The 25,658-nt window shown below is 37.2% G+C and overlaps 1 protein-coding gene, 2 long non-coding RNA genes and 1 pseudogene across 3 annotated transcripts; 1 reads left to right on the forward strand and 3 right to left on the reverse strand.

Annotated features, from left to right (window-relative positions):
• Positions 1-6,538: 6,538 nt before the first annotated feature.
• LOC112167180 lies at positions 6,539-8,274 on the reverse strand (annotated as a pseudogene).
• Positions 8,275-9,547: 1,273 nt separating this feature from the next.
• Positions 9,548-11,109, reverse strand: LOC112176798. The gene is made up of 3 exons (XR_002927113.2): positions 11,039-11,109; positions 10,864-10,917; positions 9,548-9,953 (listed from the first exon to the last, which is right to left on the reverse strand). It is a non-coding gene; the product is annotated as an uncharacterized LOC112176798 (long non-coding RNA).
• An 8,594-nt stretch (positions 11,110-19,703) lies between these two features.
• Positions 19,704-21,141, reverse strand: LOC112182357. Its single transcript, XR_002929412.2, has 3 exons — positions 20,513-21,141; positions 20,044-20,151; positions 19,704-19,953 (listed from the first exon to the last, which is right to left on the reverse strand). It is a non-coding gene; the product is annotated as an uncharacterized LOC112182357 (long non-coding RNA).
• A 1,643-nt stretch (positions 21,142-22,784) lies between these two features.
• LOC112181631 (plasmodesmata-located protein 8) lies at positions 22,785-25,079 on the forward strand. Its single transcript, XM_024320011.2, has 3 exons — positions 22,785-23,579; positions 24,500-24,607; positions 24,778-25,079. The coding sequence occupies exons 1-3, from the start codon at positions 22,826-22,828 to the stop codon at positions 24,786-24,788; spliced, it is 873 nt and encodes a 290-aa protein (XP_024175779.1). The 5' UTR covers positions 22,785-22,825; the 3' UTR covers positions 24,789-25,079.
• The last annotated feature ends 579 nt before the right edge of the window (positions 25,080-25,658 follow it).

Genomic DNA, 25,658 nt, shown 5'->3' on the forward strand with positions numbered 1-25,658 from the left:
AAGACCGTGAGTAACAGTTAACTCATCTTTTATATATAGTATAAGGGTGCGGTTATTGTCATCGTACAATTTTCTTTGTTACCTTACTTGCTCATTACACCCTATATTTTAGTTACAATAATTAAATTAGCCCCTTAACATGTGCTTCGCACATATCAAGTGACTTTTATTTTAGTTTTTTAAATTAAAAAAGTTATCTCTCCTGATTTTAGGGAAGTTTCTCATTTTTTTCGTGGAAGGTATTGCAATTTTTTGAAATATGATATAGTCAATTAACTATTCTATCCTCATCTAGAAATAATTTGTTGAATTTTTCTATTGGAACCTCCAAATTTACTCACTTGACCTCTATACTTTTTACACCTCTTATCAAATTTTCAAATACTAAATTTACTCACTAAACCTCACTAAAACTTCCTAAAATAACCTCACTCATATAATTTGCAAACAAATTATTATCTTTAAAATAAAAAATTTAGTCATTTCAATGATTTAATCACTTTATAAATATTAACTAAATATACATTTCTTAATCAAACTTGAGTTTCAAGAATTAATGTCTAATCAATAAGAAAATGCCAATGAACGATCATGTTTTTTTTTTTTTCTATTTTAGCTGTGCAAAAAAAAAATCATTCGTTTTTTAATGTTTATTTATTTTTTTCTGTATTTTTTGTACCACATGATTAATTATTTAAATATTTTTAGTTTTTTTTTTTCCAAATATAATGGATTGACTTAGATTTAGGTCATAAATCATAAGAGGATTTATTTTGTTTTCCCTCACCAATATGCGTTCAACATATATATCATACATTTTTATGTCACATGATCTTAACCATATTTTAAATTCTTATTAAATATATATGAATGCTTTAATGAGTATGTAGTGAAATTGGAAAATAAAAATAGATAAGGAAAATAATAAGGAATACAATCTAATATTATTGAATTGGAAAGTCTACATAAAATAAATATAATATTTTTTTGGTATAATTCTTGTCCTTAATAGTCATTTTATAGTAGGTTATATATGTCATTTAATAATTCATAATAGAGTGAGGTTAAGTGAGCAGATTTGGAGGTCCCAATAGAAACTCTCTAATTTGTTTATTAATACTGTTCAAGTAAAACCTTAATTTGTGTTTGGCCCAAACTCTAGGTTACTTGACCTAGTTGTAATAGGGTTACATTAGAAGGATTTAGATTCCTATTCAATGTACGATTACTTTCCTTGTATGATTGAGATTCTATGCCTTGTAATCCTCTATATAAAGAGGCTCTTATTATCAATGGGAATACACAGCGATTTCCTCACAATTTCTGATTCCCTAAAACACTTTGTTAGCACGATTTTTCCAAATACTTTTCTTTTCGCTAGAGAATCAAGTTCTGCTTGGATCGCATCTTTCCATTTGGCCAGTCAGCTCTACGTTCGCATTCATCAAAGGAGCGTGGTTCGATGTCATCGATCTCAATAATTTCACGCGCCACTGAATACGCGAATACATCGTCAATGATGATGGAGCTTCTTTCCCACGTCTCATGTACACTAGTGTAATTTACAGAGATATCTACGTTCTCAGGGATAAGTTCTGACATTGAGGCGTCCCCCAATGATGTCTCTTGGACATATCCATAATCTGGAACATTCTCATGGGACGAATTTTGAGTATCGATGATCAAAAGATTTGTTTGTGCCTCATTCGCTTTCTTTCTAGGGCAAGTATCATTCCAACCAATCGGTCTACCGCGCTTCCTTGCGGGACCTGCGGCCATAGACGCCACATCATTGTCATGCTGGGCAATGGCGCCATCTCTTGGTGTCACAGGAGTGGAGTAATGTCCAGTATTTGAGACATCGATCCTTGCAGGCACGTTTGCAGCAGGTATGTGTGATCTCGTCACTTTGGCAACATCTGAAAATGCATCAGGCAGAGTGTCTGCTACGTTCTAGAGCTCGATTATTCTTCGCACTTCAAGTTCGGACTGTGCGGTACGGGGATCGAGATGAGACATAGTGGGGACAGACCACGACAATTCATGTCGTTCCTGTTGAACATTTGTGTTCTTATTTCCCCCTAACGATGGGAAGACTGTCTCATCAAAGTGACAATCCGCAAATCTAGCGGTAAAGAGATCGCCTGTCAAGGGTTCAAGATAGCGGACAATAGTTGGAGATTCATATATAACATAAATGCCCATTCGTCGTAGTGGACCCATCTTAGTACATTGTGGCGGCATAATAGGCACATAAATGGCACACCCAAAAATGCATAAGTGCGAGATATCAAGCTCGTACCCAGTCACTAGTTGTAACGCAGAGTAAGATTGGGTTGCAGTGGGTCGTAGACGAATTAGCGTCGCTGCATGCAATATTGCATATCCCCAAGCAGAAACAGGGAGATTGGTGCGCAGAACCAATATCCGTGCTATCATCTGTAGTCGTTTGATAGCGGTCAAGTTTTGTTTCACCGCCCTATAATGATGAGCACCACTAGTATTCTTAAGAAAACCCTTCTCCTCCAAGCCATCCCAACAACTCCTATAGGTGGCAAGCACACCACTGAACCATGTCCGAGCATCTTCTTTGGTATAATTACCCTCACCGGAGATCAACTCAGTGAGCCTCGGCACACTCTCTCATATAGTCTTTCACAGTGCATCAGAGCCACATCATGGCCAGCAGAATCCGAAAATGTTTAGGAGTATTTTGGGATCCTTTGCGTAGGACGGTCTCGGTCCTAATTTCCTGAAAGAACAGGTTTTGCAAAAGGAGCGAGGGGCCTTAGAAGCAACCAATGAGGATTTTGGTTGGGCCTGAGCGTCTGTAGCACTATTAGAAGCAAAATATGTGACTACATCTCCCATCATGGCGTTGGAGCCATGAGAATTAGTATGTATGGCGTCATGGCCATTAGGAGGAACAACCATTGGGTATTCGTTAGAAAACGTAATGAGAAAAATGAGATTGTGAGGTACAAAGCTCTCCTTGTGGCGCAAAGCTTCTCACAACGCCCTGGAATTGACTACGAGGAGACCTATTCTCCTGTAATGGATGTCATAACGTTCCGCTACCTTGTCAGTTTGGTAGTTTCCGAAAAATTGAACATACAGCTTATGGATGTGGTTACAGCATATCTATATAGGGATCTAGATACGGAAATATACATGAAAGTTCCATATGGAATTCAGCTACCCAAATCAAGTGGCTTTAAACCACGGAGCGCGTTTGCGATTAGATTGAAATGCTCACTATATGGATTAAAACAATCCGGACGGATGTGGTATAACCGTCTAAGTAACTACTTGATTGGAAAGGAATATGTCAACAATGAACTATGCCCATGTGTGTTCATAAAAAGGACAACTTCCGGATTTGCAATAGTAGTGGTTTATCTCGATGACATGAATATAATTGGCACCCTTAAAGAGTTAAGGGAAACCGCTGAACACTTGAAATCCGAGTTTGAGATGAAAGATTTTGGGAAAACACTGTTTTGCCTCAGTTTGGAACTTGAGCACCGTAGAGATGGTATCCTGATTCATCAATGAGTTTATACCCAAAAGATGCTTAGGCATTTCAACACTGATAAGATTAAGCCTTCAAGCCCCCCAATGGTCATCCGTAGTCTTGATCCAAAGAAGGATCTATTTCATCCAAAAGATGACGAAGAAGAAGTGCTAGAGGCAGAAGTGCCCTACCTAAGTGCAATAGGCGCATTATTGTACTTAGTACAATGCATAAGACCGGATATCTCATTCTTTGTGAACTTGCTAGCTAGATATAGCTCTGCGCCAACATGACGCCATTGGACTGGTGTTAAAGATATCTTTCGATACCTAAGTGGTACGATCGATATGGGCTTGTTCTATCCCTACAGAGAGAAGATGGATTCGGACCCATCAAGTGTCAGGGATGCCATACATGGTGGACTGCGTCCCCTTTCCCCATCCCAAAACGATATAAGTGTTTTGAAAGGTTTTGCTGATGCTGGGTACCTCTCTGACCCACACAAAGGTCGCTCCCAAACTGGCTATGTATTCACCATGGGAAAGACCGCGATATCTTGGAGGTCTACAAAGCAGACCTTAGTCGCTACCTCTTCGAATCATGCATAGATTATTGCTCTTCACGAAACAGTTCGTGAATGTATATGGCTTCGATCCATAGTTACGTATGTTTGAAGCAATTGTGGTCTGAAGTCTACCACGAATGAGCCAACAAGCATTTATGAGGATAATGCTGCTTGCATTGAACAAATGAAGCAAGGTTACATCAAAGGCGACAACACCAAGCATATATCGCCCAAATTCTTCTACAATCAGCAACAATAGAAGCTCCTTAAGATCAAAGTGAACCAGGTTCATCTGAGGACAATGTGGCAGACTTATTTACTAAGTCATTGCCTAAATCCACGTTCGAGAAACATGTGGCAAGAATTGGCTTACGGAAATTATCTGAACTCCCATGATCATAGTCATCAAGGGGAGGCGCAAACATCAGGGGGAGATGTCTACATGTTCGTCTCGATATCTTGCTATGTATTCACCATGAACTCCCAAACTGGCTATGTATTCACCATGGGAAAGACCGCGATATCTTGGAGGTCTACAAAGTAGACCTTAGTCACTACCTCTTCGAATCATGCAGAGATTATTGCTCTTCACGAAGCAGTTCATGAATGTATATGGCTTCGATCCATAGTTACACATGTTCGAAGCAATTGTGGTCTGAAGTCTACCACGGATGAGCCAACGAGCATTTAAGAGGATAATGCTGCTTGCATTGAACAAATGAAGCAAGGTTACATCAACGACGACAACACCAAGCATATATCACCCAAATTCTTCTACAATCAGCAACAATATATAGAAGCTCCTAAAGATCAAAGTGAATCAGGTTCGATCTGAGGACAATGTGGCAGACTTATTTACTAAGTCATTGCCCAAATCCACGTTCGAGAAACATGTGGCAAGAATTGGCTTGCGGAAATTATCTGAACTCCTATTATCATAGTCATCAGGGGGAGGCGTAGACATCAGGGGAAGATATCTACATGTTCGTCTCGAAGCGTGAAGGGTGTGTTGTGCTCTTTTTCCCCTTCGACCGAGGTTATTTTTGTCCCACTGGGTTTTTGTTACTCGGCAAAGTTTTTAGTGAGGCAACGAGAGAAGCACTGCATTTGGGCAACATAAAGGGGATTGTTCAAGTAAAATCCTAATTTGTGTTTGGCCCAAACTTTAGGTTACTTGACCTAGTTGTAATAGGGTTACATTAGAAGGATCTAAATTCTTATTCAATGTAAGATTACTTTCCTTGTATGATTGAGATTATATGTCTTGTAATCCTCTATATAAAGAGGCCCCTATTATCAATGAGAATACACAGCAATTTTCTCTCAATTTCTGATTCCCTAAAACAAATACCTATATTATGTGGGGGCATATATGGTAGTTCAAAAATATAACCATTCCCTCAAGAATTGGCTTAATTATATAAGATATAAGATTTATATAAGATATAAGATTTACTTATCTAACCCTTTTAAAAAAAAAAAAAAAAAAGACTTATCTAACCCATTTATCTTTTCAAAAATACCCTTATATTACATATCCAATTAAAAAGAAATTTTTTTTAACAAAAATCTTTCATTTAATTTATATTAATAAAAAACTAAAATATATTAAAGTCTTCTAATAAAATCATAATTTGATTTGCTTTCATTTTTTTATTTTTTATTTTAGTTTCAATGTTCGTCTATTTCAATCCATGTCAAAAGATTAGTTAATTAACAACTATGAGTAATGAAGATGAGATTGTTTTTTTTTTTTTGTGCTTTAAATTTTTACTTTCGGTGTTCACAAACGGTGTTGCAAAGATTTTGGTGAAGTTAACACTAATGATTTTATGAATTGAATAACGAATTAACGTGAGGAGGCAACAAAAAGACATAAAATTTTTTTTAATTAATTTGGGTGGAGAAGGTGAAGATTAATGTTATCTAATGAGCTGTGACCTGTTAATAAGTTATAATTCAAATATTGTAAAACTCATGGTTTGATTATCACTGATATATGCAAAGGTGGGGTGGACTAAGGATTTTTTTTTTATAAAATTAAGTAGTCTTTGTATTTAATTAATTGGTTATGTATTTAGTTTTCATTACATATACTAGCCTTCCTGCACGCGCATCGCGCGTGCAGGAAGGGCCGCGCTCGCGCGTGCGTATTGTCCTTCCTCTCTTCCTACGCATGTTTGAAATGTTACTCATGAGTGCAATATAATTTCTAGGTTGCATATTACCTAACTCCTATCTTTCAGGTACAGATTTTTTAAAATATTGTATATGTCTTTAGCAATTCATTAGTAACAAACATAGATATTATAAAATATTGCATATGTCTTTAGCAATCCATTGGTAACAAACATAAAACATGCATCGATATATACAAATCTTTACAATCGAAACGTACTTTTTAAAAAGAAACTTCCACAAAGTGCCTATATACATATTTGTTCGATAAAGTAAAGTCCACATGCTCCAATCAACTCCATCTCAGCCACCCATTTGTCATCAGTCGTTGCCCAAACTACAAATTGAGAGTACGAATAACAGAAGATTATTAAAAAAAAAAATAGAAAAAAAAATAACAAAACATAAGTTAGTGTGTTTGGTTTTTTACTACAAAGTGAAATGGATCTACTAAGTGAAGTACTTACCATGTAGTTAGATAATTCCTTTGCTGCAACACATTTGCTCCAATTATTGGATGACGTTAACTTGCTGGAAGCAAAATCTCTTTATAAACAACATTTGTTGTGAACACCCCTTCCTCGCCTTCAAATGAGCCTTTCTTGACTAACACTTTGGTGGTAGCCTCTGAAATTCCTCGTGATAAAGCGACATATAACTGCCCATGACTGAATACATGATCTGGAAGGTAGATGCCAACATTCGGTATCGTTTGCCCTTGTGATTTATTTATAGTAAGTGCAAAACTCAACTTTACAGGGAATTGTTTTCTTGTCATCTCAAAAGGGAGTCCAGAACTCTCGGCACTCTTTAGAGATATTCTTGGTAAGAATACTCTAGTTCCAGCAAATTGACCAGTTAAAATCTCTACGTCAATAAGGTTGTTATATGATCCACGGCAAGTCAATCGTGTACCATTGCACAATCCCATCGTAGGGTCAATATTTCTCAAAAGCATAATGGGAGCACCTTTTTTTATAGTTAATTGATGTGGGGGCATACCAGAAGGTGAAATTGAATTTAAGAATTCTTGTTGGTACATATTTCTGGTGTCATCCTCAACTGAGTCGAAAGAGTACAGGATCCGTTCAGGCCCTGGAAATTGCTTTATAATCATCTCATTAAGCACGTCAACATCATCATTCTTTGGAGTGATTATTGCCCTTTCAACCATGTACGCTGCATCATTTACATGAGATTCCAAATTAGGAAAAACTTCATTAACTAATCGGTTGATTGACTCTTCACCCTCCCATGGTATGGCCATACACGATGGTAATCGTATCATATCTTCAACCACAGATGGTTGTTCTCCATTACCAACATTAAGTAAAAACTCTGAGAACTCTGGATCATTGATAGATCTCATATTTTGCCGCAAACGAAGAATCCTCACATCTTTCCAAAATGAAGAGTTAACCAGACTGGCTTGGACCATCTGAGACCTTGTACCCTTATGGACAACGGGCAGAACTTGTCGGAAATCTCCCCCAAAAATAATCACTTTGCCCCCAAATGGCAAATCAACATCTATTATGTTTTTAAAAGTCCTATCAAGAGCTTCAAATGCAAATCTATGCATCATTGGTGCCTCATCACAAATAATCGCTGATGATCTTCATATCAACTCTGCTAAATTAGATTGTTTACTAATAGAGCATGTAGAAGATGCATCAAGATTGAGTGGAATTTTAAACCTGGAGTGTGCCGTTCTCCCACCAGGTATTATTGTTGCTGCAATTCCAGAAGTTGCTGTTGCCAATACAATATGATCATTGCTTCTCAAGGTTGCTAAAAGTGCACGATATAAGTATGTTTTTCCAGTCCCTCCTGGACCATCAACGAAAAATATGGCATTGTCATTGCACTCAATAGCTGATATTATTGCGTTGTATGCAAATGTCTGATCTTCATTCAAGAGATGAACTGCATCGCAGTCTTCTTGAGGAATGATAATTGAAACTTCATCCTGTATTAGCCTAGGCATTGACGAATCTTCACCATAATCTTCAGCCATTTCAGGCAAATCATAATCACAAACAGATTTACTATGTTGCACCAGCAATCCGTTTAAGTCTCGTAAAAGTCTGTTTGTGATACGTGCACTGACTGCAGTGCTTGAAGAAGCATAATCTTCTATCATAAATTGGTAAAATTCATCCCATAAACTTCGTACCCCATGAGGCTCGCAATAAACCAAGATAGTGACAAACAATCTCCTTAAAGATGAAGGCATATGTATGCTTGAAGCCTCATGTAAACATTGTCGGATACTATCATCGTCTTCTAACAGACCTCGTTGTTCAGCCGCTTTCTTAAATGTTGGTTGCAAGATGCCATCTACTGTCCTTAAATCCTCGTTGTTCAGCCGCTTTCACAAAATATGATTGTCATATCAATGTCGAAGTCTGTTGCAGCATTAAGAGTGTTAAGTATTTGTACAAATATGTCTACAAAGGTCCAGATAGAGTAACATTTGAAGTTCGACCCGAAGCTAATGAAACAATAGTGAAGAATACATTGAAGTTTGCCATTTGTACCTTCATTGACTGCTATATGATCACCATTGTTGATATCGTCTTGATTCGCTCCAATATCAGGCACTTGTGACCTATTCGACCGTGCTAATTGTCTTATATGGCTTAAGCGGATTCTAGTCGGAACTTGGATATTATGCTCATGATTTAATGTTAGCCCGCGATGATAATGATAATTAGCTCGTCGTCGTGCTAAATACTCATCACGTTGTTCTGAACTCATTGAAGCCTGCCAAGTGCTTTGATTTGTTCGCCATCGTGCTCTTTGACTCTCTCTTTCAGAATGTGTTGTATTTTGGTGATAAGCCAGATCTTGTTGTTCAACACCTATGATTATCATGTATTAAATTATTTAAACATTGAAGAAACAGGCTACATAAAAATTTTATGAGAAATATTTAGTACTTAAAGTAATGGATGCATTATTCTCAAATTTCCCTTCCGTTTCAATATGGCATTGATGCAGCCCCCTTTAACTGAATTGGAGTCCATTTTTTGCTCATCTAATTTTCTCTTTAAGTCGTTACGGAAGAATTCTTTGGGGAAGTTTGGTGACAAATTCTCAATGTTCTGAAATTCTTCCTTTAAAAATAAAACTATATTACTATCAAAACTCTTAATTCTACATATGCAAAAGAATATTTTTGTTGATCAAATTAGAAAGAAAATTGTGAAAAAAAATATATATACAATACATTGAAGATGTTTGTGTTTCGGAACATCCACTCAGTAAGTTACCGTCCATTGCTTCCACTTGATTTGTTACACTTGTGTTCTCCATTTGTCGTTGTATCTGATAGTTGGCACGTCTTTGGGCTAAAATTTCCGCTCCTTGTGAAGAACTCAATAACTGTCGCCTCTCTCTTTGATGATTATTTCTACACTGCCTTTCAGCCTCTAATGCATGAAGATGGGTGTAACCCTGCACCATAGATGCAATAATATAAAAAAGAGAACAAATTCTATTTAAAAGGTTTTCCCATCAATTGTTTTACTTCTAACGAAATGAATTCAAATGTACCTGGTCTTCATTGGGTGGGTAATAGTGTGATGAAAGAGATTGCGAAGGACTCATTGATTGTCTCGTCTCTCCATGGGGAATATTTATACTTTGCCTTTCTGCCTCTTGTGCTTGAAGACGGTTAGGTGACTTAGGTCCCTATATAGTGTTAGAACCAATTGGTATAGCTATTGGAATAGCTAGTGCTCCCTTATCCCACATAGGAGATAAGGCCATACTTTGATCTCTTTATATATGTTTCCACAAGAAACATATTAAATGGACAAAGTAAAGGTGGAGGCCCATTGAATGGGTAACAAGACCTTTGCAATGAAAATATTTGATATATATATATATATATATATATATATATATATATATATCAAAGAGGGCCTTGGGCCTTGGGCCGAAATTAAAATTCTAATAAAACTATTTCTTTTTATAAATTCGGATAAAGATAATATTTTTGGAAAATCTGATCCAAAAACGGTTGTAACTGTTCAAATCAAATTCAAATTGATTGAACAGTTACGTCTTCTTCTCCTTGTCCGCTCTTTATAAAAGACGAATGAAGGTTCATTGCAGAATAAGAAAAAATCGTTCTCTGACATCTCTTCTCATAAACACTCGAGAGAAACACAAGTGAAGTTCGCTAGGTTTCAAGGCAACGGTGCCACGCCTTGGAACGAGAGTTGTATCCTGCAGGGCAGTCGTCTACGATCAACCACAGCACCTGTGTGGGGACGAAATTCTGTCTTAGGACATTGCGTTGCATACGCAAGCCTCTCTCAACCAACCAAGTCAGTGATTGCATTTTTGTTAATTCAATTTGCTTTAGTATTGTGATCTTCAGATATATATTATAGTATATTATAGTTGCGATTTTCATATTTAGTTCTTAAATATATATTGTGTATTTGCGACAAACGATTGATCAGGAGGGTACTCATACCCCATTTGGTATAACATATAGTAAACCACATTAAGTAACAAAAATTACATAAAAAAATGATTCCTATGAATTATTAAACTTTATTTATCAAAGGAAGCAAGTATAAAGGTAAGCTACCTGGTCTTCAGCAGGTGTGTGAAAGCGTGATGAAGGAACCTGGCCCATAATAATCTGTAAAAGATGAAAGCCAACTAAATCAACCTGATTACTAACCATGACAAAAGACAATCAGCCAAAAAAAAAAAAAAAAAGAGGTAAACCTCAAATAAGAAAAGAATAAAAAAGATTGTACCTTGATCTTCTACTGCTTGGGAAGCTCAGGAATTATTCTGTACAATCTGTTTACAGAACAGAGAGATTATAATATGTCACTAACCAGATCACAGCTTCAGTTTCTGAATTTTGAAAGGTGCATGCTATATTCTTTTCTTCGATGCTATCAAATATGATGCGCTATATCAAACCATCCAAGGTCACTTCTCCGGTATGAAGATATCCTTCGTGGTTTGATGTGCCCTGAGTCAACCCTGCTAATTTCAGTAGAGGTACTATACCATCAGTAATATAATAAACAGAGAACACTCAACTTAATTGAGCAATTGAAAGATTGTACGGAAAGATTTTGGGACTAAGGGAAGACAGGGAAGACGTTATCATCAGGTTGTACAAAAACCACATACTTGGGCAATATCCTGGGAGGTGGATCAGGAAGTCATTGTGAGAATAATGTTATGATATCTATACTCAACACAAACACCTGCATTACCACAGAAAATATAAGTTTTGAGGATCATTATGACTCACAACTTATAGGTGATATACGTGGACAGATAATATCAAATCAAGGATGCAAGCAGAAGATGACTGACAAATTAAAATATCTAAAGTTACATATAACAGATTACCTGCCACCTTAAATACGGGTACTACTACATCAGTAATGTAATAACACTTGCACATTGCCCATAGGAATGTATATTGCAAAACGCTAGCTTTTCCAACAAAACAAAACAATGACCACATTCTCATGGAATGTGAAGTACATACGATATCCAATTTAGAATTGAAAATTAAATTAAAGTGCCCTTGTCTCAATGTCGAAAGGAACAATAAAAGATCGAAGAGAAAAGGGGAAATAATAATGAAAATCATACATCTGATTTCCATATATGAAAAAAGCAACATATTTGCATAGTTGTCTCCTTTAAACGAAGACCCTAATGTTATCAAATATAATCAAATCTAAGAAGAACACCGAAGATACCTGCAGATTCAACCTCTAGAGAAGATATCTGCACCGGCAGACATAGTTGCAACCTTAGTTCTGTATGTAGGAAACATAGTTAGCCTAAAACCTAATTAAGAAAATAAAGAAGCTGAAAAGCGTAAAAGAGAAGAGAACCTGAGGGTTTAGTGAAGCCCTAGAGAAAGAGATAAACACTCGATATCAATGTACAATGTGTCAAATCAAAGTACCAGCTCCGTAAATCAAAGTACCTATCCAGATCGATAAAATCTTAGTCAAAAACAAAACTGATTCCCTACGTCTTGATACAAATAATCCAATTATTCTAGAAGTCCTAATTCACCAAAACATAGGGCATTTACCCGGAAACAAAGTTTCTGTTACCAACCAACTCTTCTAGTGAACCAACTGAACTGAAACTGCAAAAGAGGGAACTCATCATAAGGAAGGAAAATAAAAAACTTCTTTGCTAGCTTCTGTATGATATTAGACTTTTTCCCCAAGAAATAATAAAAGTATAGTGCGTATTTGCATAACTACAAACGATGATTCCAAGCCATGAAAACTCCAAATAGAAACTGAACCAAAATTAACAAAGAAAAAGTATCAAGGCTTAAAGTATTGAAGGGTGTGGCAGCTTATAATGAAATGTAAAGAAAGGCAGTACATATCTAACTTCATATCATGTTCAAATGGAAACCTCTTGAAGTCAATGTTAATCTGCAATGAAAACAGAAACTCAGAAAATATCTCATTCTTCTCAAAATCGTAATATACCATTTATTAAGCTCTGCCTTATTACTTTTTGTATTGCCTAAACATAGAACAACACCAATACTAAAATCTTAAAAAATTAAATAGCTTACCAACTGATTATTCTAGAAGTCCTAATTCACCAAAACACACGGCATTACCCGGAAACAAAGTTTCTGTTACCAACCAACTGTTCTAGTGAACCAACTGAACTGAAGCTGCAAAAGAGAGAACTCATCAGAAGGAAAAAAAAAAAAAAAAGACTTCTTTGCTAGCTAGTGTATCACATTAGACTTTTTCCCCAAGAAATAATAAAAGTATAGTGCATTAGTGCGTATTTGCATAACTACAAACGATGACTCCAAGCCATGAAAACTCCAAACAGAAACTGAACCAAAATTAACAAAGAAAAAGTACCGAAGCAAAGCAAATAAATACAAACGTAAAATTTAGAAAATCATTCGAAATCCAGAAACAATTATCAAGTCTGACCTCAAGTGAATCTGCAACACTGTCGGCCGACTTGATAATCCGCTCAGCAAACAATACCTGACAGCTCCAATTCCATTGAGTAACAAAGAAAACCATATAGAACAAAAATAATATACCCAAATCAATGAAAAACGAAATCTGAAAATTACCCAATAACAATTGGCTAGTCTCACCTTCGGTGAATCCCAAGTCACTGATTTTGATACTAATTTTTTTCCTCTTTCTGGGTTTTATTTTGCTCTGTTCGTCTTTCCCTTCTCTCCTTTTATATGAACCGTAAATTAAGATTGGGGTGAATAGCGATGAAGCCATATCCACTCCAATCATCTCCCACGTCCTTCTTCGGTCTCCAATCGTGTGCCCTGGGAGTCGTTCTTCAAGGAGATCGTGCTAACTGCCTGCGTTTTCTGTTTTCCTCAATGATTCGGTCCTTATATTTTTCTCTCTTTTTTTTTGGTATTTTACGTTGTTACCCCTCCTTGATATTTCACCTAACTTGAACTGTCCTCAATCTCATGGGTAATATGGAGAGTTCAATTTTTCGTGAAGCTGTTGACACCATAACAGGCGCTTGGCTTTCTAATAGTAAAGATGAATTTAAGAAAATTAGTGTACTTATTAGTCATTTTGCATTTGGGTAATATAGTTTTTCAATAATTCAAAAATTTGTAGGGTGAATTAAGAAAATTGTAGGGTGGCAATAGCCGCACCCTAGTATAATTGTTTTCTTCTTCTTTTTTGAGTAAATTTGTATGGATTAAATATTTTTAAAATTTTCAGTATTTTTTTTTTTGAAGAGAATAATCACTTCTGTTGATAGTTCAATAAGATTACACATAACAACTCACCTCAAAGAGGTTGTCAGAAAGAGTCATTACCTAAGTAAGTCCACATTTTTAAACTTTAAACTCGACCAGAAACACCCTAACAACTATCAAAGAAACTGCAAATAGACATAAGAGTTGAGGGAGAATCCGCAACATCTCCCTTGAGAGGTCGTAGACCCCTCATCCATTTTTGTAGTTGATTTCTTATGCTCTTTAACCTTCGAACGTTCAGCTATCAACGTCGCATTCTTCTCATTCTGTGATGCCCCAGAAATTTGTATTTATTTTCCGAGGATTTTCCGGAATCTAAATTCTGATTACTGGACGATTTCGTGGCTCGTGGATGGAGCGGAAGTATTTCGGGAGAATAATTATTTGAAGAATATGGTTTTAGGGGGGGTTGCAAAGGTTGACTTTTTATTCGTTGGGATTCTCTAAAAACTTCCTTCACAAAAGTTGTAGAGCACGTCGATACAAGTTCGTGGACATGTGGAACGCAAGAATCTGAGTTCGTATGAGAAAGTTATGGCCATTGGAAGAAATTTCCATTTTGGTATAAATAGAAGTTTCCCAAGTTGGAAACTTACTATTTTCATTATTTCCATTTCCGGAAAACTCACTTCCTCTCTCTTCTCTCTCGGCTGCACCTTCAGAAACAAAATAATCTGACTGACCCGACTCGGACCTGGCTTTTCCGGCGAGAAATTTTCCAGATGGGATCGTCTCCTCTGTCTGGTCGTCCCTCTGGTGTCCTCTAGCGCCGATTCTCCTCCACGGCGGCGCTGCAAGGCGGCGCAGTTGAGTGTTTTCAGGCCCAATCGGTTCTCCGATCTCCAACGTCGGCGGGGCTTCAAGTTGAGCTTGGGGAGCTCAGAGCAGCCTCCTTGATCAATCATTGGTGGTTGTTTGGATCGATTCACGTGAAACTTGGTTCAACTCAGATTGGATTACTGTTCATGGCTTGTGAGGTAGTTTTCGACCATTTATGCTTGTTTTCTGACTTAGAGCTAGTTATGAAAATTCTCAAGCATGCTTAGATGAATAACTTTGATGTTGGGAGTTTTGTGAAATATTGAGTTTTGGCCGGCGGCGGTGCGCCACCTCTTATTGCAGCGTTCTGGCTGTGTTCTGGCCATGTAAGGGACTGTTTCTGGTATTATATATGTTCTACTCTTTAATACGAGCGTTTCGATATATAATATGCAAATTTTGGAGTTCGAATGGATTTGTTATGATTTTTACCGTTTCATATCGGTGAATTTATTTGATCCGTGAGGATTCAAGCTTCCGATCGACTTGTGGTTTGGATACCTCGATCGTGGAAGTACTCTGGAGACTTAGGGAGGTCTCGGATGAGGTTTTTCCTCGATTGGCATTACTCATGGGGATTTAGTTCAAAACGAGAGTTTCAAACTTTAATCATTTTGTGATTCGTGCACTGAATCAAAACCCTATGTGTTCAGGTGCTTGTTGGACTTGTTGAACGGATTGAGGCGATTATGCTTGTTTTGGTTCTCGTGTGAAGACGCAGCGGGATTCAAAGGTGAGTAATCTCACAAGGTTCATTAATGAACAGATTACCTTTATCGTTTGGTGAGTAAATCTCACGATATTTGTTATGAGCAGGATCGATATTTGTTATGAGCGAGATTACCCTATTGTCTTAGAGTTACGGGATTAACTATGACTATAGTTGGTATTAGTGGCATTTATGAGTGGATGACTATGTGTGTGTGTGTGTGTGTATATATATATTATGGGATATATACACACACACACATATATATTCATGTATTAGTGGCTTCATGGTGAATCTTTGTGATGATTGTCATGTAAAGCTTGTGTAGGAATATCTATGTAGCTTGTGTAGGTATATCTGTGTAATGAATTGATGACATCAGTATGATGAATCTTTGTGATGATTGTCATGTAAAGCTTGTGTAGAAATATCTATATAGCTTGTGTAGGAATATCTGTGTAATGAATTGATGACATCAGTATGATGAATCTTTGTGATGATAATTGTCATGTAAAGCTTGTGTAGAAATATATATGTAGCTTGTGTAGGAATATCTGTGTAATGAATTGATGACATCAATATGATGAATCTTTGTGATGATTATCATGTAAAGCTTGTGTAGAAATATCTATGTAGTTTGTGTAGGAATATTTGTGTAATGAATCGATGACATCAGTATGATGAATCTTTGTGATGATTGTCATGTAAAGCTTGTGTAGAAATATCTATGTAGCTTGTGTAGGAATATTTGTATAATGAATCGATGACATTAGTATGATGAATCTTTGTGATGATTGTCATGTAAAGCTTGTGTAGGAATATTAGTAGGATGATCGCTATCTGTGTGATGACTGGCGATATCTGCGTGAATCTATGTGATGATCGCTATCTATGTGATGACCAGCGATATGTATGTGATGATTAGTAGGATGATTGTTATCTGCGTGATGACCGGTAAAATCTATGTGATGATCCTTGAGATCTATGTGATGATCAGTAGGATGATGAATATCTGCGTGATGATTGGTGAAATTTGTACGATGATCAGTGTGATGACTGCTTGGTAACGGAGCTGAATTGTTATTAAGATCGAGAGGACTGCTGTGATGGTTGGGGCTACCTACAGACGTCAGGGTGTGGGACTTCGATTACTACTTTGACTTGAATTGCTTGACTTAATGTGACCTCCTGAACTAAATTATATGTAGGGGTTACTATGAATTGTTTTGCTTGTTTTGATATGTGATTGCCTTGTTTCTCCTTGATTGTATTGATTGATGGTTTGATTTACATTAAGAGCCATAGTGGTGATGAATTGTACTCTGTGGTGAGGATAGGAAGGTGATTCATTGTTTTTCACCTTGATGTCATGTTGATAACAAAAAGGCTCCTAGTGGGGAGGGAATGAGCGTGGTTTGGGATTCGCCTTAGGGCATTAGAATGGCATCAAACATTGCTTGAGGAAGTCTTGTTTGATTGAATTTGTGTAATGGAGCGCTAGTTGAGAATCTAAACATGAGGCTGTAGTCACCAGTTGACTTATGTAGACACGTTATGAAAGATTATGGAATTGATGGCCGTAGGTGTGAGCTGTGTGTATATCGTGTTTAGGTTGAGGTGACTTAAGAAATGTGTTTTGCTTTGTGGTTTTGAGTTACTCATACGAGCTTCATAAGCTTACCGGGTTTGTTGTGTGGCAACCCGGTGCACTATTCAATGGAATGATATAGGGGTTAATCCTGCAGGTCAGGGAAATCGTGGCTGAAGCTGAGGTGGCGCCTTTGCAGCTTTACGGTAGGAAGCTATCTTTGTGACTTTACCATTGATAAGGACTTCCGTTGTATAGTTACTCTGAGCTGCATTTACGTTTTATTTTGTTGTTGACAATTTAATTCGTAAGCATTGTAATATATGACTCTGTGGAGCGGGTCAATATTGACATAGTAGGTTCAGGGCATCAATAAGTACTTGGGTTAAAAAGGGAAAAAGTTTCTAGGTATTTTGTGTTGATGGCTGAACGTTCACGCATATGTAATTATGGAATTATATATATCGATTTTCATGTGTGTAAAATCAGGGGCGTGACACCTTCTTAGCAGAATTTCCGCCTTAGACTAGATTTTATTCTTAGCTCCACGAGGTCTTCCTCCAGAGGCGGAGCCACAAAGGGGCATAGTGGGTCCCGTGACCCGCTGACTTTTTAACATACAAATAAAAATTAGTTACCTAAGGTTAGTAAGTGCTAGGTTAATGCAGTGGTTGGGCTTGATATTAGGCTCTATACATTCTACTTAGATGGCTTTAAGAGTTGAAGATTAATGACTACTGAACTGCACATGCTGATTTTTTTACTCTAATTTAATCAAACTAAAGATTAAACAACAGTCTCTGTTTTAAACAAACATTGAATCCCAAGCCAAGACAATTGTACTATCACACACTACACAATGCAAATTTTCTCAAAGCATTACCCAAATTCTAGCTCCCACAAACTACAATCGCCTAAAAGCCAAAAATTCCCATCACCCGAGCAAAGACTCAAAGAGATCAAGTTTCCTCGTTCACTTTATCATGAATATCCTAATATTACAAGATTTAAAATAAAGGGAAAATGATCATTTACCCAATTTCAGCTTTAAAATTGCCCACTTGCTCCACCAACTGTTTTTTAACTCCATTTACCCAAAACACTCTAAGGGATTATTTCCCTAATACCCAATTATTTCTTTTTTATTTTTTTTTGGACTTTTTTGCCCTCTCCTTCTTTTTCACTTAGAGGGAGAAGTCATCCTCCACTTTGCCGGCCTCCAGTGGCCCGGCGCCGACTCAGGTGAACGGAATCAGGCGACCGGTGACCAGAATCCGGCGATCGATGACCGGAATCCGGCGACCGATGACCAGAATCAAGAATCCGGCTACCGGACTGGTGTCCGGATTCCGGCGTTTGAATTTATTGCCCCCTAATAATACCTAGTAATCATATTATTGCCTCCCAAATTCATATTATTTTCGTCCAGTGAATTGTATAAACTCCCAAAACCAAAATGAATACACTACAGGGCACAATTGATCATATCATTGCCCCCCAGTAATCATATTATTGCCCCCCAATACTCATATTATTGCCTCCTAATAATCCTATTATTGCCTCAATAATCATATTATTACCCTCCAATAATCATATTATTGCTCTCAAGTGAGCCAAAATGAATACATTATAGATACAAAAAAAAAATTAAAAAAATCTCAGGATACAGAAAAAAAGAAAAAAAAAAGTGCTCTGGGCACCCACGTCTAAAGATGACGACGGACTGGCGATTGGTGACCATTACAGAGATTGCAACCAATGTGAAGGCAACAACTAAGATTCTGAGACCCGCTTGAGCCATCAAGAAACTCGTTTTCCGCCGTTGACTACTCGAATCAACAAAAGAGGACAAGTTCTTCTCGTCTTTAGCCACCGTCGAAGACTCTGAAGCCATTTTGATCCTCTTCTTCTTCTTCTTCTAGCGGTTTTGGAATGGGAAAGTTAATAAGCCGGAGGGGATCCTAAATATATATAAGAGAAGGAAAGATCGAGCAGTAGTAAATGCAAATCTGAGAAACCAAAGGAAATGGCCACTTGTCAAAAAAATCAGGAGAGCGAAATCCAGTCTAGCCTCGGAATTTAAGGGATAGAAGGTTTTAGTGGTAATGGTGATGATGGGGTAATAAGTAAGCGCAACCTAACTTTAGGACGAGAAAGGAAATGCATTCATAAATGAATACCCAAATCAGATTCCGATCCTCACAAATGAGAGAGAGAGAGAGAGAGAGAGAGAGAGATAGTGGAGGTGGAGATCGGGAGGAGAGAGAGAGACACTACTAGCAAAAAGAGTTATACATACTGATTGAAATCAGTGTGTATAAGACCTAGTAGCTACTGAAATCAGTATGGGAAGCTCAATGGCTACCCTACACTCACAGATGCTATGTCTGTTCCATTTGGTGGGGTGGTCTTTGGTCTTCCCCCACTGATATAAAAATCAGTGTGAGGCTTTTAATGGGACCCACACTTATCTCATGAGATGAATTGATAAAATTAAAATTTAATAAAAAATTTAACTTCAAAACATCAGTGTGAACGATGACAATAATCACACGGATAAATCAAAATCTGTGTAAAGCCTCACAATACAATAAAAAAAAAATTATAGTATTGGAATCATCAAATTTACAGCAAATTACTCAAGCAAAACTAAATCAAACCCATCAAATTGAAACATTAAATACAATGAATTGTTCATACAATATAAAAAATATACTTGTTCACTCCAGAATCAGTCTTCATTTCTCCATCTTCGCCTTCTCTTCATCTTCCCATTCGTCTGCTGCATCTCCAGGAGACCAAAAGAGAGTAAAGGGCAGCGAAGAAAGCATAATTAACAAGTAATAAATGTCAGGGGAGAAGAGAAGAGAACCTGTTCAATGTGGCCCTGAGGGAAGTAGTAAACTTCGTCTCCAGCGCGCGGGACATAGATGAAGACCCATTTCACCCACGGGACTTCTTAGTACAAACCACAACGATTCTGCAGATTATTAACTTATCGTTCATATAACCCACTACCCAGAAAAATCACAAGGTGCAGCCTAATAAAGGTTCAGACTTCAGGCATGGTATAATCCCATTACCCAGAAATAAAATAATTTTACAACACAAAAATTTTGATAATAAGGATTTTGAGTTCATTTTCTCTAATAATTGATTCAAAACCACCGCAAACCCGAGTACCCAATTTATAAAAATCTCAAAGTTTTCATCTGAGCTCTCTCACCTCTGAAAAGAACCACAAAAAAGACAAACTGTAATTCAATAGCAATCAACACATGTAATAAGCTTCAAAGTTTCACCATAAACTAAATCTCAAAACACCCAATTCAAAAACGTACCAAATGCTTATCCGTATCGAGCCCAGTACAATTGGACAGAAAGAAATACGACCCTGGCTCCCTCGAAATGGCAGGTTGGATCCTCCCAGTTGGCTCTGCCACCGACCTAAACTCCACAGTCCCCACACATGTGGATCCAGCAGCGGCGTGAACACCATGTGATTCCTCGGCGAGACGCAAACGACGTCGTATAGCTTCGTGTCCAACCCCTTCATGAGCCGACACCCAGCCCACCCCGTCCCCAGCACCAGCACCCTCGGCTTCTCGCCGGCCTTAGTAGGCCCCAAGCCAGAGTACAACGCCGGCGGTCGGGCCTCGGTGGTGAAGCATAAGAGGAGAGAGTAAGAGCAAAATAATTCAAGATCCAATAACAAATTGAATATAAAGAATTGGGATAAGGGATCAAAGAACAGACCTGGAATAAGAAGTAGATCTACTTCTTAAATCAAGATCAGATCTGGGTTCAAAGATGTGTGTGTGTGAGAGAGAGAGAGAGAGAGAGAGAGAGAACGAGCCGATCTGTCAATCTGAATAACCACCTAGGCATAGTGATCGAGGTTGCAAAGTGGAAGAAGAGCTTCTCATCTAACAGATGGAGGAAACGGCGAGCAGTATGAATGGGTTTTGCGTATATTAGGGTAAAACTTATGTCCCAAATCTTACATTTTAGAAAAGAAAGAGGAAAAAAAATTATTCAGACAGATGACCGTGTGAAGTATGATTAGGCCTGTAAATGGACCGGGTTCGGATCGGATCGACCTAAATCTAAATCCGTTTACTAAAAAAAAAATTTGATCCAAACCCGCTCCGTTAACCCGGCGGATCATTGATACCTCGATCCAAATCCGTATCCGTCGGATTAACGGATACCCGATCTGCTAATCCGATCCGTTTATAATTTCAAATATTTTTAAATTTTAAATAGTAATATTAAATTTATATCATAATATCTCATAAGATATTAATAAAATATTAAAATAACATGATCTACATGAAGAGTATCACCAAAAATAAAATTACATTGTCAAAAATAAAATTACAAAGACTGCCTCTTAGATTTATGCAAAAAAGTAATATTAGAAATCTTTAATATTTTATATTTTATATTTTTAAAAAATAATAATATATTAATAAAAAATAATATTTTTTTATTACTAAAACGGGTCGGATCATTAACGGATTGGATCGACCTAAATCCAAATCCGATCCGTTTATTAAACGGGTTAACGGATTCGGATCATTAACGGATCAACGGATCAAAATGTTCGATCCAAACCCGTTTAATAGCTACGGATCTGGAGCGAGTCCGGATCAAAATCCGGTCCATTTACAGGTCTAAGTATGATTGTTACAGATATCTATAGGTATGAAATTATTTAATTTATTTTTTAAATTATGGTTTTGTTATTACTCACAGATATCTGTGTGTAAAATCATAGTTACAGATATCTATGAGTTTAAAATTAGTAAATAATTATATTTTTATTATCACTCACAAATATCCGTGTGTAAAACTTTTATCACGGATGTCTGTAAGTATAAAATTATTTAATAAATAATATTTTTATTTTTACCCACAGATATCAGTGTGTAAAACATTTCTCACAGATGTCAGTATCTACTAAATACGTGAGACATACGGACATCTGTGAGAAACTTTATCTCACACTGATTTCAGTAGGAAATAGTGTGAACATGTGCTTAGGTAGGGTCCAATTGATCAATTCACACTAATGTCTGTATCTAGAAATCAAATCCCACTGATGTTGTATCAGTGTGAAAGTCAGTGTGTGTAAAATCAGTATGGATTGCTCTTTTTGCTAGTAGTGAGAGTTTGGGAAGGAGAGAGAGAGACTGAGAGGAGAGGAGAGGGATGGGTTTTAATTTAATTAATAGGGGCTAAAATGTCAATAGATGTTAGATTGGGTAAATGAGGTTAAAAAACTCTTGCTGAAGTAAGTGGACAATTTTTAGTCTAAAATTGGGTAAGTGGTCACGGCCCCTAAAATAAAAGTGGGATTTAGTTTTACAATACCATCCGATGTTTGTACTAATTGTTAGTATGGAACCTCATTTTTAAACACTCGCATTCTCCGACCAAATGTTAAAATTGATTTCATTATATGCACTTTTTTAGGTATTACCGTCAAAATGGGGGCTTTTTCTTAACAAGGGTCACCATCAGAATTCAACACCAAAAAGCATCCAGTACTCTCTGTCTCACACCATCACGGCATCACCACCCACCCAACCCAAAGCCACAATACAAAAACAATAGAAATCCACCAAGTGATAGCCATATTGGTACTCATCATGAGCAACCTTCACTTACACTCTTCCATTTCCAAAACAATCTTAGCCCTGCGAATCTCTTCCCTTTTCTTTCTCTTTTCTTCACTCAATACCACCCATGGCTCCCCAATCAAAGCTAACATCTTCATCTATGCAGGCTGCTCACAAGAAAAGTACCAACCAAACTCACCCTTTGAAGCTAACCTCAACTCTTTCCTAACCTCAGTTGTTAGCTCATCCTCTCAAGCCTCTTACAACGCCTTTTCTGTCGGAAACGGAACCTCAACATCACCAGAAGGTGCCATTTATGGCTTGTACCAGTGCAGAGGTGACTTAAAGATTTTTGACTGTTCGAAATGCATCGAAAGCGCGGTGAATCAAGTCACTCTAGTCTGTCCCTACTCTTATGGCGCCTCTTTGCAGTTACAAGGTTGTTATGTTAGATACGAGCATGCTGAGTTTTTGGGCAAGCTTGATACAAGTTTGAGGTACAAGAAATGTAGTAAGACTGTACATGAAGATGTTGAGTTCTTTCGGAGAAGAGATGACGTGCTAGCTGACTTGCAAGGGACTAGTGGATTTAGGGTTAGTAGTTCAGGCTTGGTTGAGGGTTTTGCGCAGTGTTTGGGGGATTTGAGCCAAAACGACTGCTCTTCTTGCGTCGCAGATGCTGTGGGAAAGCTGAAGAGTTTGTGTGGGTCAGCAGCTGCGGTAGATGTGTTCTTGGCTCAGTGTTATGCTAGGTACTGGGCTTCTGGCTACTACGATATCTCAGGTACGCACTGTGCAATTCACAAATCCCTTCTTTGTTTATTTTTTCATTTACTCAAGCAATCAATTATGAACCATACTCTCATAATTTTCATTAACGCAAGATTTGTTTCTTAGTGATCGAGGAGAATTATTCATCTTGTTATTTTGAAGACCTAATCAAAACATAACTTTCGCTAGTTGTATGAACTTGTAAAAGTAAATAGTTGTAGGGCATAGGGCAAAAGCTCTATTCCCTTAAAAGAACATATTGACTACTTTAGTTATTGGAAGAGAATACGAGTAATTAAACTCATCAGAACAGGGTCAATAAAGTAAAGATCAAAGCATTACGGGTTGCAGTACTTTAGCTACTTACTTTCGGAAACCCTTCACTGTTTGAGCAAATTTACACTTTCATATCTTTAAATAAGTTTGTTCGTTCCTTTTGTTAGCCAGCTAGCCATGTATAGTTCATAGTTGGTTAGTGTTCGATGGATTGATCAAAAGGTGTTCATCTATTCCTTTTATAGTCAAGTGGGTCAAGTCCACCGATTCTACACTCAATTATGTCAAATTGTTAGCGCCATCTCTCTTTCGTTCGAATCAGTGCACTAATGATTCCCCTTAAAGCTACAATTTGTTCGGGGGAAGGAGATAAGCTTTAATATGAAGATGCAAACTAGCTTTCTCTGCAAACATACATATCCAATGATATCTGTAAACTCTGATGAGGATACTTGTTAATTATAACTTTGCAAATTTCTGTCATTATTTATTAGCAAGGAGAAACGATAACAATCAGAAAAGTTTTAAGAACCATTCTTTATTTTTAGGAGGTGGTGGCAATTGGTTGCCATCCATTCAAATCTTTGTGTATTAGATATGCAGATTTATAGTACTAATTCTTGTCACTTTAATTTTCTTTTTGCTGTGGTTGTATAGATTCCTCTAACGAAGACCAAGTGGGAAAGACTGTGGCCATTATCGTGGGGGTGGTAGCAAGTCTAGCTATTCTCATTGTTCTTCTATCAGTTTGCCGGAAAACCATGGGTAAATTTCTCACTCCTCGTGTCAAATATCAACATAAACACTGTTTGATTTATATTAATAAGTGAACAACATGACATATATGCTAATTAACGAGATTGCTAGTCATGTTCCATATCATGCATCAATTACATATTGTTGAAATAATCAGTAATTGATAATGCATGCTGCAGGTCGTTATTGAATGGGTGGAGAGATCTCTGGTTCCTTTCAAGATATGAGGAGAATCATGGTGAAAATGAGGTCACACATTGTTGGTCTTAATATTCTTATCAAAAGCTATTTGTCTTGTACTTTTTGGGTATTTTAATACCAAATAGATGGTTTCCACAAAAGAAGTGGGGTAATTCTCTAGCACAAAGTGGCTGGCTAAGTAGCTAGCACTCTAATCTTTATCTACTTCAAAAGGGCTGTCGATTCCTCTAACTTCTTAATGTCCTGCAAAAAATCAATCTCTTTTTCCATTTTCTACGCTTTATGCCGGTTAAGCAACTTTCATATATCAAACGCCAGCCCATCTCTCTTCTTTTTCTTTGGTCGATCTATCAGTCTCTACATATGTCTATTCATGTGTTCTTTTTCTTTCTTTCTTTTTATTTATTTTTATTGTTTTTCGACATCATCTTTTTCAGTTGTTTGCGGTATCTCAAAGGCTTCCTAAGCTCAGAAATTAATCTATTCGGTCCTGATAGCCAACAGAGCATTGCAGGCTCTCCCATAACGACATTTATATAATTAAGTTGTTGATACCCAAAAAATCAATATTCATGCACAATAAAAATTTAAGGTCCAATACAAAGTGGATGACATTAATACGCAAAGCTACATATTATGGGCTTTAATAGCTTAAAGCCCATTATGATAGAAAGAATTCCCGTTCGTGTATTTAACTTTCGGTTCTTCTTACCAAGCGTAATATCATGCTCGTGGACTCAAGTCACAATCATACTTTTGGGGCTTACAAGATTGGATGTGGTGTGGAAGGTTACAGAAATACATGAGGCCCATTATCGATTTCGATTGTTAGAGGTTTTGGACTTGGGACCAAAATCCA

This window comes from Rosa chinensis, chromosome 1, assembly GCF_002994745.2.
Source record: "Rosa chinensis cultivar Old Blush chromosome 1, RchiOBHm-V2, whole genome shotgun sequence".
Taxonomy (NCBI): Eukaryota; Viridiplantae; Streptophyta; class Magnoliopsida; order Rosales; family Rosaceae; genus Rosa; species Rosa chinensis.